Below are 15527 nucleotides of genomic sequence, written 5' to 3'. Positions count from 1 at the left end.
GAGACAAAGACAGTCGAAACTAACAAACCGGGGACTGAAATTATAAAATAAACTACCAGACAAAACTAAAGAAAAGACTCAGACAACCTTTCCAAAAAATATTTAAAATTTAAATTTAAATCAAATTTAAAATTCATTAACATTAGAAAATGAATATAAAAAAGAAAAATTATGTGTTAAATGTATGTAATCTGTAAGGGTTTACAAATAAATGTAAAAAAAAAACGAATAACAAGTATATAATGAGGGGGTTAAATGCAAAACCGCCACTGTCCATGATAACTGTTTTTGGGAAAAACAACAAAACCTGTTGCCAAATAAATATTTCTTTAAAAGTTCAATATGCACATTAAGCTTAAAATAAATAGTATTTTCGCTACCTGTTATACCACGCACAAGTTGCACATTGAGTTTAAAATAAATAATCTTTTTGCTGCCGGTTTGTTGGTCTACTTTAAAACTGTGATCATGGAAACTGGCGGTTTTGCATTTAACCCCCTCATATGGCGATAGTAAATTGTGACGTAAGACGAGGGCAGCCATGAACCTTGCATAATTAGGTAAACCAAAATCTAAATTCTGGTAATGTCAAAAGCATACACGATCGAAAGGCGTGTATGAAAAGACGCACGAATATGGAAAAAGTGAGTGAGTGAGTTTCTCGAAACCATTTCTCAAATACGTTTTTTTTCTCTATTAATTTCAATGATAGGTACTATTATTTTGTATAAATCTAAATCTGTATTATTTATATTTTAATATCTGATTTTTTTTACATCGTCTTTTTGGCATGCTTTTATTTATATTTTGTTTTTCTGGATTGTTATTCTATTGCATCTCATGTCATTATAATTTAATTGAATTAATTTTACTATGTATTTTTTATCGTTAATTATTATGGATTGACACGGGCACAGCCTAAAAACCCTAATAAGTTCATTAATATTTAAACGCGTGTAATTTCGAATGAATAAATAAATGTAAGAATGCATGTCAGAGTAGACGCGTGTAAAAAAAAATGGTAAGTCAATTTTTTTAGTACGGAAAACTAGTTGTATAAAATTATATTTGTAGTAATTATGAAATGTTTAAGAAAATTCTACATGAAATGTCAAACAAATAACAAGCGAGATTACTTTATCTAAGTTTGCTTAAGTATTGTTTGTGATTTAAATTCAGAGTAAAATTTGCAGTCAACCACCTTATTTCATTCCGTATTATTTATTTTTATTAGTGAAAACAACAGAAATTATACGCAAAAAGAAGTGGCACAAAAACATCTAGTCTTTATATATTAAAAAATGTTCACAAATGTAAATATAATAGTAGAACATGCTAAAGGAGATTGAGCACTGGATCAAAATTAAGAAGGTTGAGAATGAGAGAAGATAAATTTTTACAAAATAATTTTATAAATTAAATGAGTAAGTTTGTTTTTTTAAATTATTTATTTAACTTTTTGTACATAATGTCATTTGTACACTGGAGGGTTTATTTCCAAATGGCAATTTCTTCCAACCAACCAATAAAATAAAAGTTTTATTTTTATAATTCAAGTTACAGAACATATTTAATAGAAAATAAATATTAAAAAGCTAAAGATATATAAAAATATAAATAAACGTATTTGACGTACTAAAAAAACGTACTCAATTGGAAAAAGGAAAAAAGAAAGGAGAGATTAAGGAAGAGAAATGAGATGTTTCTTCAGACGTGATTTAAATAGAGTCTTTGATGGAAGTAATCTTTGATGGTGGATGGAAGATGATTCCATAATCGAGCCGCATGGACACTATATGAGTTAGAGAAGAAAAAGGAATTGTGGATGGGTATCAAGAGAGAGTGCCTTGAGAATTAGAATGAAGAGGTTCATATCATCTCTATGCAGATGATTTACAATTATATCTTCATTGCAGACCTGAAAACACCAGCGAAGCATTAGAATCGATGTCTAATACATTAAATTGCGTGTCAACATGGACAAAAGAGTATGGTTTACTAATAAACCCGTCTAAAACACAAATTATATTTGCAGGTAGTCAAAGATTGCTTAGTAAGCTAGACATACCTTCATTTAATCCTCTTATTGTCAATGGTACCAATATTCAGTACAGGAAATCCGTAAAAAATCTAGGAGTACTAATGGATGAACATCTCTGCTGGCGAGCTCATACTAATGAATTAAGCCGCAAAATATTTTTCAGTCTACACTCACTTAGAAGGTTGCAAAAATTCTTACCCATTAGTACTAAATGCACTCTTGTACAAGCATTACTACTACCCATTCTAGATTACGCTGATGTTTCCATGACTAATTTAAGCTGTGAGCAACTCGATAAACTTGAACGACTTCAGAATACATGCATAAGGTACATTTTTGGTCTTAGGAAATATGACCACATTTCTGATTATCGTAGGCAACTGAAATGGCTCAAAATTAGACAGAGGAGAGACTATCACTCCCTCTCACTTCTGTTCAATGTACTTCATAGTCCTAACGCTCCTATATACCTGTGTGAAAAATTTCAACGCTTATCAGTTCATGGTTTACCTCTTCGTTCTCATTCTCAAGGCACTCTCTTAATACCCAAATACAATTCCTCTTTCTTCTCTAACTCATATAGTGTCCATGCGGCTCGACTGTGGAATCATCTCCCATCCACCATCAAAGATGTTACTACATTATCTCAGTTTAAATCACGTCTGAAGAAACATCTCCTTTCTCTTCCTTAATCTCTCCTCCTTTCCTTTTCCTCTTTCCGCTTTTTTCCTTTTTCCCATTAAGTAATAGTTTTGATTTAAGGTAATTTATAAACAAATACGTTTATTTCTATTTTTATATATTTTTAACTTTTAATCTTTTTTTTTTCTATTGAATATGTTCTGTAACTTGAATTATAAAATAAAACTTTTATTTTACTGGTTGGTTGGAAAAAATTGCCATTTGGCAATAAGCCCGCAATGTACAAATAACATTATGTACAAAAAGTTGAATAAATAAAAAAAAAAGAGGTAAACCATGAACTGATAAGCGTTGAAATTTTTCACGCAGGTATATAGGAGCGTTAGGACTATGAAGGACATTGAACAGAAGTGAGACGGAGTGATAGTCTCTCCGCTGTCTAATTTTGAGCCATTTCAGTTGCCTACGATAATCAGAAATGTGGTCATATTCTGAAGTCATTAAAGTTTATCGAGTTGCTCACAGCTTAAATCAGTCATGGAAACATCAGCGTAATCTAGAATGGGTAGTAGTAATGCTTGTACAAGGGCGCATTTAGTATTAATGGCCAAGAATTTTTGCAACCTCCTAAGTGAGTGTAGACTGAATAACCGAAGTAATTAAAAGTATCAGGATGATTTATTTTGCTACATAATTTTTGTGGACTTCGGATCTAAATGTTAACTAAAAATGTTTGTTAAATATACCCACTTACCCACATTTCTATGTCTACCGGTTTCGAGACGCATCCATCTCTTCGTCAGGACACCAATTAATCTAACATGGAAATCCCACTTAAAACCACATAAAACTAACGTGCTGATATGACAGATGCTTTTAGCAGGTAACGCGCGTTAGTGTCAGCTCGTTGGTTTTTAGTTTTTGTGCAACTGCTATGGTGAAGGTGTAAAGTGGGATTTGTAAGTCAATTTGATTGGTGTTCTGACGAAGCGACGGGTACGTCTCAAAACTGGTAGACATAGAAAAATCGGTAACTGATTTTGTACAAATTAATAAAATGCTTGACCGCAAAGTTGATGCTTTAAATATTAACAGCGAAAATGTTTATTTATACATTTACAAGACGCACGGAAGGATTGCTGTAATGTGTTTTGAAGCTGCCCGGTTGATTTCCGATATAAATTGGCGTCCCGATATTCAAGATAATAATATATTCTTGAAAATCAACTTGATAATTTTTATCTAAACTCAATGGGACAGCATTACAACACACTACCCCGTTCCACCCGTTCGCTTTAAACGTAGCCCTCGATTAAATATAGTTATTTGAACGTGTTTGATTAAATTTATTTTATTATATTTTCAATTTTCAGCTGAAATTAATACTCGTATAGAGCAAATTGCTGACGAGCAAAGGTGACACCTTTGTTAATAAGTATTGTTCATATTTGATTACGCAATATTTTAAGGTCAATTATTATAACGCCACAAAGAGTATTTATTTTTAATTAATTTAAACGTAACCCAATTTATAAGTAAATAAAAAGATGCAATGTTTACATGCGTCATTGATGTTTACTCAACGCTATGCACAATTGCACAGCACAGCGCTGCGACAATTTAAATTTTTTAAATGAAATTTAATATTCTTCCAGTGTGTCATACATTAAAAAAACGAGTACGCAAATACATATATTAATTTATTAAACTTGTGTTTACAATGTACATAGGTTCATTGTTTCAAGTTCCAACTATCTAGAAGTTTCCCAACCAAGAATTTTTTTGTAACATGTGTCATTTAATTGGAAGATGCTAAAACGATTCAAATCAATGCTAAAAATAATAAAAATTAAAACAAAATAATTGACAAAAGTTACGGTTATTATTTTATTTGCATTACACATTTATATTTTTTGTATTATCTTTATATGTTTAATTCTTCTGTACGTGTAATGTCACTGAACTCCTACTAAACGGCTGAACAGATTTACGTGCGGTTTTCAGCGAAATGTAAATCTTTGCGCCGCGCGTGTTCGTAGATAATAAAATTTTCTATCGAATCTGTAAAAAAAAAGTTAGAATCATAAATCTTTTTTTCATCGACCTACCAGGTTTGAATTTTGAATCGACGACAATGCATATACAAAAAAATGAAAGGACGTTGTTTTTTGTGTTTAAAAAAAGTTTGTTGATTCTTTCCTTTTATTCCTTATAATTTCTTCCCATTCATTTCTTTTTACTGGATTTTTGGTAATACTAAAATAATATTAACTGACATTCAATACATTAAAAAAAATCACATTCAAGAATAAAGTGCACTGCTGTCGGTGAGAAGAACTGAGTTTGACATTTGCAAAAATAATTCTATATTTGAAAATAAATTATTTTATGTTTTGGAATTTAACCATAAACAAGTACCTAGGTACCTACTTAAATTTAATATTTGAATATTAATATTTTCTGGTTTTGGAATTATATTATAAAAAAGAACCTAGGTACTTTTCAATGAAATATATTTTTCCAAGGTAATAGCAGACAAGCCAACGTTCGGGGAGGACAACGTCCGTCGGCGCTCTCAGAGTAATAATGCGTAACCTATAGAGAAGCCCTATCACTATGTTTCAAATAACGCAAGCCATGTTGGTTAGCAACAAATTGATGGCCATTTTGTTTTGATTAACAACAAACACATAACGGATCTGTCGGATGCTTTTGTCGCTGTGCTTGGCTTTGTTTATAAATAACTCGGATATTTACGTTATAATGAATAAAAATCGACTATGGTGAATTGCAGTATGTTTGGTTGCAGCAGTAGGAGCGTTAACGGTGTTAAAAGAGTCAGTTTTCGCAGGTAATTGATTTATAATATTTTCCCATGATTTACATTGATTTTTGGCATTTATTGTGTATTATTTTGATTAAAAAATTTCCTTATAGCAAAATATTTACTTCAGATATTATTTTTTCCCAAATTTCAGGTCGCTACGACTCACCGTTTCGGAGATGTGACGGACAAGCAAACAACCTCAACACGAGACTTTGGTTCCATGGAGCTGGGATTTATGTCTCAATAAATGTTACATAAGTATATTGTGAATAAAATGAATAAATAAATAGATAAATAAACACACACATGTATTTTAAGTTGAATAAAATAAATATAGGCGAATTATAGAAAATAAATTGGAATAACCCTGCAATAATAAATACACAGGTAAATTTTTAAAAGTATTTACAATGCAAATTAATATCCATTTGGCAATTCTTGACCTGAGTACGGCCCATTGTTTTGCTGCGAACTGTAGCTAACATAATACCCAATAGTCATGGAATGGTTTTGGGCTCCTCTATAGCTTGACGCATTATTACTCTGAGGGTCTGCTAGTATAATATCATATTATTTAATCAATCAAATATATTTTTTAAACGTTTTCTTTGCCGGTTTTTGCTGGGATGCTATTCCTTATTCTCACATTTGCATTAGAAAATTAATTACGAATATTATTTTTCGATAAGTAAAATATGGAGATCACAAATTTAATTTAATTTAAAAGTACAGGTAATAATAAAACTCTGCTTCCCAGCATAGAACTATATGAACTAAATAACAACCTACATTTGGTTGTAAGTTAGTTCTTTATCAGTTTTGTCACTCGATGCATATTGTATCTATTTATATCCAAAAATAACTTTGCGAATGTAAAACAATAGGATACGTTCGTCAGAGCCGTTTGATTCGTTCCTTCCATAAGATATAAATATTTACACTTGGTACACATCACAATCGTTACTAATTCAATACTGACAGTTATTGAAATGCATTGAATGGAATAATGTCACAGCCTTCAGAATATTGTATGGTAGTAATGTGTAGTATCGTTATTGTGGAATAGTCGTGAACCTAACAGGCTTTTACAATGGAATTAGAAAATGTATATACATATTTATTAGATGAAGGAATATTTAAAAATCGATCATTTAAAAATAGCTTATTACTTAATTTTACAATCTTTGTTACAATATGGTATTGTTGGGTGGGGTGGTTCATACGCCAATATATTAAACCCTCTTAAAATAGTACAAAGATTAATTTTTAAAGTAATTCTGAAGAAACCCTCAACATTCAATGCGGAAAGTCTATTTAAAATATTTAAGGTTCATACAGTAGACGCACTTTATAAAATAAATTATATTATACAAATATATAAAAAAGAAAAAATCAAAGAATTTGAGATGAATAAGTCACTCAGATACCTACATAATATTAAAATTCCTAAATTCCACAAAAGTCATGGTCAAAATAGCTTTATCTTCAAAGGTGTAAAAAATTATAATAATCTTTCCATTAAACTAAAAACTATTAAAAATAATCTATCAATAAATAAATTTAAAGTAAATCTAAAGAAATTTTTTGAACGCATGTAAAGACTACATTTAATTTTAATTAGTATGAATGTATAATTGTTTTATGTTTTTTCTTTATATATCCTATGTTTTTATTTTTTTCTCATGTGCTCGTATTTAAAATTATATAAACTCTTATAATAAACAATAAACAAATACAAAGTGTAAGTCACTCTCCAAGCACAAGAGTTAGTTTCTTTTTTGGAGAGTTACAGTGATAACATTTACCATATGTGTAAAAGTAGATATGTATAGAATCTTAAAAAAACATGTACCTTTTATGAAATTAGTAATAAAAAAAAACATGAAATGCTGGCAATGTTTAAGTAGATTTTTAATGTAATGCCAATTCGCTGTATTATTTTAAAAGCAATATAATCTGGCACTCATTAATTCGAATTGTTGGAATTTACTTTATTTTATTACAATAAAATTATTTTTTGACGTTAATGTGTCATATGCAATAAATATGAACATTCCTTCTCGTGTGAAGAACATGTGATAAGATTCAAATTGCCATAAAACATCAAGGTTGATCGATAGTATTACGCACTGATAATATAGCGTCTATTGTTGATAAGGTTTTGATTGGTTTTTACTATATATTTTATATCAATGACATCCCGAATTTATCGATATAATATATTTGTACCTATGTACGTAAGAATAGTTTTTTCCCTTTATTAGGGCCTTCTACTAAAACATGATAACATCGGCGAAAAACAAGCTACAAGGATTTACAAATTATAATAAACATAATAATAATCGGGATGGAGAATACCTTAATAAGGGAATATGGAAGTCTAGGCATTTACATGGCTTATGACCTGTCATTGGCTGGTTTAAGTGGCCACTTTACACACTGTGTAACATTAATCATTTTGCCCATATTTGTGGCATAAAGATTTATTTTCGCGGAAAAGATCATTCTCTCTGTCCTACGATTGAAACCCCTCAATATGCATTTTGACTATGTCACATCAATATTTAACTGATTTTCAATTTCGACTTTCTTTTTAATGTGGTGTTGTCGCAGATCAAAGGTCCGAGGTAAAAATTCCACTCCAAAATAACTAGATTCCAATTTTTTCAGCTCAAGTACGATTTTTAGAAAATGGTCTGAAAATCAAAATATTTAGGTAAATAAGAAGAACTTGAACATTTTTTTTTATTTTCTTTATTTATTCATAGGCACGACAGGTTATGGTAGTATTCCGGACACCAAATCAGAGGTCCGAGTTTCGATTCCCGTTCTAGCATAGTAAGTTATGTCTGGTTGAAAATGGCCTCAAAATTGAAATACTTGTGAAAACTATAAGAAAGAAATAATTTTTAATGAAATAAGTTTATGTGTAGAAGATACTTACGATATTTTTTTATTTATTGAAAAAATTTGGTCACAAAATAAGTATAAAATAACAAATGTATTGTGCATACATAATTAGTAAAAATGTTTCTACCTCTATAATACAGTAAAAACTTGAGTTTAGAGAGGGAGTTTGTTTTACATTCAATTTTTATTTTTATATGAGCATATATATATATATATATATATATATATATATATATATATATATATTTATATACTATATTTCATTCTTATTATGTAAAACAGGTTCCTTTAAATTATATATTATATTCTAAAAGAAACATTGTTTAGGATAGGGTACGTACCGTGTGTTTTTTAAATCTGAGATTGAAATATTTTGATATTTGATATTCATTTTAAGATTTTGAGATTATGCACAAATATATTTTTTCGAATTAAGGTCTTATATTTTTTAACCGCAGGTGTGTACTCATTAAATACATAAATAAAAAAAATATTTTTGTACCTACCTTATCAAAAGAATTGCTACTAGAATGACTAGAATTTAAATTAGATTTACCTGTGAATTTTAATTAGATTTACCAGTAGATTTAAAAAACGGTCATAACTTGTTATGTGTTACACTAAAATAATGTACAAAATATCATATCGTCATGATCGTAGAACAACGACGCATGTGATTTTCTTCAATTTTACATGAGAGTGGTTTAATTATTTTTTGACACTGTATGTCACAACTCTCAAAGTACAACATTATATTAACATATTACAACAGAGATAAAGATCATTTTAGAGAAGGTAGTATAGAAGTCTAGGAATCTACATGGCTTATGACCTTTCATTGAATGGTTTAAGTGGCCACTTTAAACACTGTGCAACATTAAAAAAAATAGAAAATTCTTCATCTCTCTTGTAATATGTTAATATAACAGCTCAGGGAGTTGAATCCAGTCCTTGTCTACAAAAATTTGAACAAACTCATAATATTGTTGACAAATTTATATGCTTTGATACTTGGGTTAGTTATACACATGATTTTTTTTCAAACCTGAAATATAAACCAAAATATTAAAAAAGGTCTATGTCAAATTTTTCGCCAATCCGCCGATGTTCCACGATGACGACGATATATTATTTTAGTACGTACACATGAGTCTTCTTTACAATATTCTACTTAAATCATGTTATACAGATCCTTTTTACACCCTGATACTTTAATGTAATAAGATTTTAAAAAAACTAGAAGAAATGTTTTCATTTATTTTATTTCAGAATCTCAATTTATCTGGTCTTGGAAAGTATCTTTTCCTAAATTCTAAGCCACCGGGTGAAAATAATAAAACATTCAAGATATTGATTTGGAAGGACGGAGATTTCTTGGAAAAAAGACACATACGCCATTTCTCAACAACTAAGTAAATTTAATTCTGTATTATTTAAAACACTAACATGTTTTATCCATTTTCAATCATATTTCTTATTTTTTGTGCCTTTAATAACAATCCTTACCCCTTTCACACCTAATTGTGCATCATCGCTTGTACACTTTTATGAATTATATTTTTTTGCCGATTGATTTTAGAATGAGAATGATAGTCGTTACATTTTAATGACCAATGGATAATATAAAAGGTTTGATTTTGGATAAGGTCACCATAATTTTTTCATCATTATTCATCATCATTCGCTTTCCGCTCCTATTGGCGCAGAGGCACTGCATGGTACACCAATCGCAGCGTATTTTGATAATAAGATGACCAGTCTTACGCTTCAGGTACCAGTTCGGGGACTATATAATATTTTGGTGTGAAAACATCCGTTTAAATAAGAATTTCATATCAACCATGTCGATACATCTCGCATGGTAGGTAAACGCGCTTACAATTACATGTAGTTTATAACATTATAGTTTGCCATAGTTTTTTAGGTTATTTTAATAAATTTTATTTGTTTAATAAAAACAAACTACTTTGAAAGACGTCATTAGTTATTCCCAACCAACCGATGATAGTGTTGTGATGAATTTCCGGTTTACTCATAAATCAGCAGAACTCACCGAAGAGAACTTGTGGCGTTACGGGCGGAGTAATTTCAAAATCACAAAACTTTAAAAGTCATAACGGTGATTATTTTTTATTTTTTTAACTCTGCTTAGTTTGATATATTAACAAATAAAAAACAAATGAAAAAAGAACACTGAACTTCCTTATTCCCGAGTTGCGCTAATCCAAGTAACTGTTTAATTATTGTTTTGATACAGATACCTAAAATGAGGGCGTTAAATGTTTGACACCAAAGATTAAACACGAGCAAACATATTTTATTGTTAAAACCTTCAGACTAACAATACACACCAAATCTAATTAAACGTTTTACGATAACGAGGCAAAAGCACTTATTATTATGACCGTTGGAACAGGGCATACATAATAATTTTATTGTATTGCTTAGGGCATTAAACTAACATGTATGAATATGGCTTCAAATTGTTTAAAACTACATTTAATTGGCTTTTGTTTACACTAACTTATATATTTCGAGGGTTGCTACTTAAGTTTTGAGATATGGCAACACCAGTGTGAATATGTCAAATCTGACATTTTCATCGTAAAGTTTCCCAGTTTTAATGGTAAACGTACTCAGAACGTTTTGTCATACGAGTGATATTTGTGATGTTTACAGATACTTAAAAAAACAATTTTGTTAAAAAATGGAACTAAATCGTGAACATTTTCGTGCGATGATGTTCTTTGACTTTCGACGTGAATTAAACCAACAACAGTGTGCCGATTAACACGCTGCGACGTTTGGTGATAAAACACTATCTCGAGCCACCGTGTTTCTCTGGTTTTCTGAATTCAATCGTGGTCTCACTTCGTTACAGGACAAATTTCGTGAAGGTCCTCCAAAATCGGCTGTTGTGCCATAAAAAATCGATCCTTTGCGTGAACTGATATTGCAAGATCGTCATGTGACATACCGTGAGATTGAGGCATGCTTGGGCATTAGTTCCACTTACATGCATTTCATATTACATAAACATTTGGTGGTCAAAAAGATTTGTTCGCGTTGGATACCGCATAATTTGACAATCGCTCAAAAAAGTCTCGTGTCGATTGGTTCAATCAAATGTTAAAAAAATTCAATCGCAGTGCTTCAAAAGACCTCTATATGATCATGACAGGCGACGAATCATGGATGTATGCATATTAACCCGAAATTAAACAACAATTGACTGTATGGGTCTTTCAAGACGAGCCAAATCCAACAAAAGTTATTCGCGCACGAAGCACTTCCAAGCAAATGGTTGCCTGTTTTTTCAGAATAACTGAACATGTCGCCACCGTTCCTTTACAGCAACGTAGAACGGTCAATTTTGAATGGTACACCACCATTTGTTTGCCAGAAGTGTTAAAAAATAAGGAAACCAATTGCAGAAAACGAATCATTCTCCACCACGACAATGCAAGCTGTCACACATCACCTCAAACAAGTGAATTTTTGAGCATTCAAAACATCGAATTGATGGGTCATCCATCGCACAGTCCTGATTTGACACCCAATGATTTTTTTCTTATTCCCGCATATCAAAAATAAATGGCGAAGTCAACGTTTTTCGATGTCTGAAGAAGCGGTTAATACGTTTAAATCACATGTTTTGGAGGTATCTCAATCGGACTGGAAAAAGTGCTTCGAAAACTGGTTCAAACGCATGCAAACGTGTATTGATCTTCAAGGAGAATATTTTGAAAAACAATAAAGCCATTTTCGATTATAAATATTTATTTTTACTTGTCTATCTCAAAACTTAAGTAGCAACCCTCGTAACAGTTTTAAATGTAGAAATTTGATGGGGTGTAGATTGATATTTATTTATTTTTTACATTATATTTAAAGAAATAAATTGCATAACAATGGGGAGAGGAAGTGTAGAAAATGAGTACGGGAAGGGGATTATAGGGAGAGCAGTAAATAAAGCACAGGAAAAAGTGAGAGGGGAAAGGGTTGTAGGTAGGGATGACTAAAAAATGGTCTAAGGAAAGACAGTGATTGATATGTCATACGTTTCTTGTAAACCATATTTTTTTCAGATCAGTTAAAGACATTTTAAATTTATCTCCTGCTTGACTTTTAACTTTTATTTTGATTTTTAATTTTGTCTTTCAATTTTAACTTTTTAATTTTAATTCTTAATTTTAACTTTTAATTTAAACTTTTAACTTAATTTTAATTTAAACTTTTCATTTTAATTTTAACTTTTGCTTTTAATTTTAAACATTTGATTTCAACTCTTAATTTATACTTACCTACTACCTGCATCGAATAATTTATTGTTGGTTGTGATTTTTTTACAATTAAATTTAAATGTTCATGGAAGCAGAGAGAGAGGGAGGAAAGTAGAGTAGCTTTACAATGTCTTCTCCTTTTTATGAACTTTTTATGTAATATTTTTATTTTTACTTTTTTAGAATTAAATTATTTTCCCCCTCTCCTCCTGCATTAATTAGTGTGAACTCTGTAATTGGTCTTACTTTTTTTAATTGTTCTTTTGTACCTTGTTTTATATAAAGACTGTATGATTTCATTAATAAATAAATAAATAAAACACACTGTGATGCTGCCTCTTTTACATTCCGTGGTAAATCTTTCTTCAGTCTCACACCCTTAACAGTGAACGAATTTATCGAATTTCATTTATAGCAATGACCCCTTCGATCCTTTGCGTTGCTCTGTGCATAACTGCAAGTTGACATACGAGGAAGCTGACCTGAAGGACGCTGATGCAGTGGCCTTCCTTCTGCATCGCCTGAAGGTGGAAGATTTACCAGCGACTGCCCAGCGACCCTCGAACCAGAGATGGGTGTTTATATCGGACGAGAGTCCCAGACACACGTTTCTCTATGCGGCCCCTAACAATACATGGAAGGATTACAATGGAATATTCAACTGGTCTATGACATACAGGTATGCGATATGATAAATACAAAAATTAAAAAAAAATGTGACCAAACATATCATGGATGAAGAGAACAAGGCTGAAGAAGAAGAATAACCACTTACCGACTTTTTTATGTCTTCCGGTTTCGAGACGTACCCGTCTCTTCGTCAGGACGCTAATTGTACTAACATGCCAATCTCACTATAGTAATTGCACAAAAATATAAAACTGATATGATAATAATAATAATAATAATGATAATAATAATGGATAACTTATATAGCGCCATTAACGTAATATAATACCTCAAGGACGCTTTACAAAGTGATTAGATAAAGATTTAAATTCAATTTTAACTTTAACTTTTTAATTTAAGAAAAATAATGTACTTTTTCATACTACTTTTCCACCACATGCTAAGAATTTATTCAAATGATTTAGGGAACAAGTGGGTTTTAAGTTTCTTCCAAAACATCACTTCACTCTCACAGTTTCGGATTTCTGCTGGGAGAGCATTCCATGCCGTAGGGTCTGCGACCGCAAATGCACGTTCCAAAATGATATGCTGATAGGACCCATGCTACTAGAAGCTAACACCAGCTAGCACTGATTTTAATTGTAAAAAAGTTTCATTTCGTGGGAGCAGTAACACGTAAAAAATTTTATTTTTTTTAAATAGCTTTAATTATTAAAGTCAACTTCTTGGCACGGGAAATTGGCAGGGAACATTATTCTAAATTAACACTTTCACACCCGTATTAATTTATTTTTTTTAAATACCCGTGGATATAAAAAAATAATAATAAGAAATATAAATAAATTACTAAAATAATTATTTGAAAATTTTTTGGTGTTTTTTATCTTTTATATTTGAAAAAATATTTTAACGTTATTTTTTAAAAACAATGGGACTCAAACTGATAATCAACCAACAACATTAATTTAAAATGTAAGTTTATCTGATCAATTAAATTTAATTTGACTTAAATAAAAACTTGCCTAAAGCTAGGCTTTCCTAGGACAGCAGTGCCCGTATCTTAACGGCCGCAGTGAACGGTGATGCGGTGGACAGCCGTCGTAACGGTGACTAGATAGTGGTTTCCTAGGAAAACGGTGTTGAAAACATCGTTAAAAAATAAAACCACTCTCTAGTCTCCGTTACGAAGGCTGTCCACCGCATCACCGTTCACTACGGCCGTTAAGATACGGGCACCGCTGTCCTAGGAAACCCTAGCTTTAGATATAATTTATAAGGACGACAGAAATTCACTCCAAAACAAACAAACTGGCCAGAAGCCAGCTATGAAAGAAACGAACTTTGGTATGTAATGCTAATTACCGTCGTATACAAATAAAATAAAGACGTTCTTGAAACGGTTACAATATATAAAAATGTAAACTAATAAATGAATTAGAAGTTATTTATTAAAGCGAACGAAGAAATCTACAGTAAAAATGATAATTATACAATAAAACAGGTTAAATTTTAGGCACCATCGATAGCAAACCACGAGGTGCTTTTGTAAGCTCTAAGCGTCTAATTTCTAATCTTATGAAACATTAATAAGGTTTTGATTTCAGGATAGATTCTGATGTTCCCGTACCCTATGGCAGGACGATAGCACTGAAGGAGGAAATGAAACTTCCAGGGAAAGCTTTATCTTTAGACGAACAAATTCTGACATTAGTACCAAATATGGACGTTAAACAAAGAGATGTACTTGTTTCTGCTATGTTGTCTAACTGCGGTAAAAACAACAGGAGGTTGGATTATATTAAGGAACTACAAAAATACATGAAAGTAGACGTGTATGGAGCTTGCGGAGATGAATTAAAAGATGCGTAAGTTGATTCCTCTAAATTACTCATATTCAAATAACACGTTATTTGAAATAGGCAAATATTACATACTACAAATACCGATAAAAATATTTGAAATGGATTTAGAATAATTAATTGTATTTTCAAAATCAATATGGATATCGCGGAGAAATGTTTTCATACATAAATGTAAAAAAGAAATTTAATAAAAATACGTTGCTAGAAAAATGCTACGTGCTTGGCCTTGGTTTTTGTGACGTCAAGATTCGTGATATTGTTCGGTACAAATTTTAATGGCCAGGAACAAAAAAACATGAATCATATCGTATTAGGGGCGTGGTCAATGGAAT

At 31.0% G+C, this 15527-nt stretch overlaps 1 protein-coding gene and 1 long non-coding RNA gene across 3 annotated transcripts in view; both read left to right on the top strand.

Moving 5' to 3' along the window:
• LOC148284451 (inactive fucosyltransferase B-like) overlaps positions 1-15527 on the top strand; it is a 43480-nt gene that overhangs the window by 3052 nt on the left and 24901 nt on the right. Inside the window, exons 2-4 of one of the 2 annotated variants that reach the window (XM_088239703.1) lie at positions 9690-9832; positions 13119-13382; positions 14938-15198. The exons of the other annotated variant lie outside the window; for it this stretch is intronic. Coding sequence (XP_088095829.1) covers positions 9690-9832; positions 13119-13382; positions 14938-15198 — 668 coding nt within the window. The remainder of the gene's footprint in view (positions 1-9689; positions 9833-13118; positions 13383-14937; positions 15199-15527) is intronic. 2 annotated transcript variants of the gene reach the window in all.
• On the top strand, positions 1219-6650 carry LOC148284452 (uncharacterized). The gene is made up of 3 exons (XR_015824798.1): positions 1219-1424; positions 5209-5534; positions 5662-6650. It is a non-coding gene; the product is annotated as an uncharacterized LOC148284452 (long non-coding RNA).

Source organism: Micrasema longulum, unplaced genomic scaffold, assembly GCF_059751315.1.
Source record: "Micrasema longulum isolate JH-2025_06_02 unplaced genomic scaffold, ASM5975131v1 h1tg000117l, whole genome shotgun sequence".
Classification (NCBI taxonomy): domain Eukaryota; kingdom Metazoa; phylum Arthropoda; class Insecta; order Trichoptera; family Brachycentridae; genus Micrasema; species Micrasema longulum.
This window is presented reverse-complemented; position numbering and strand designations above follow the sequence as displayed.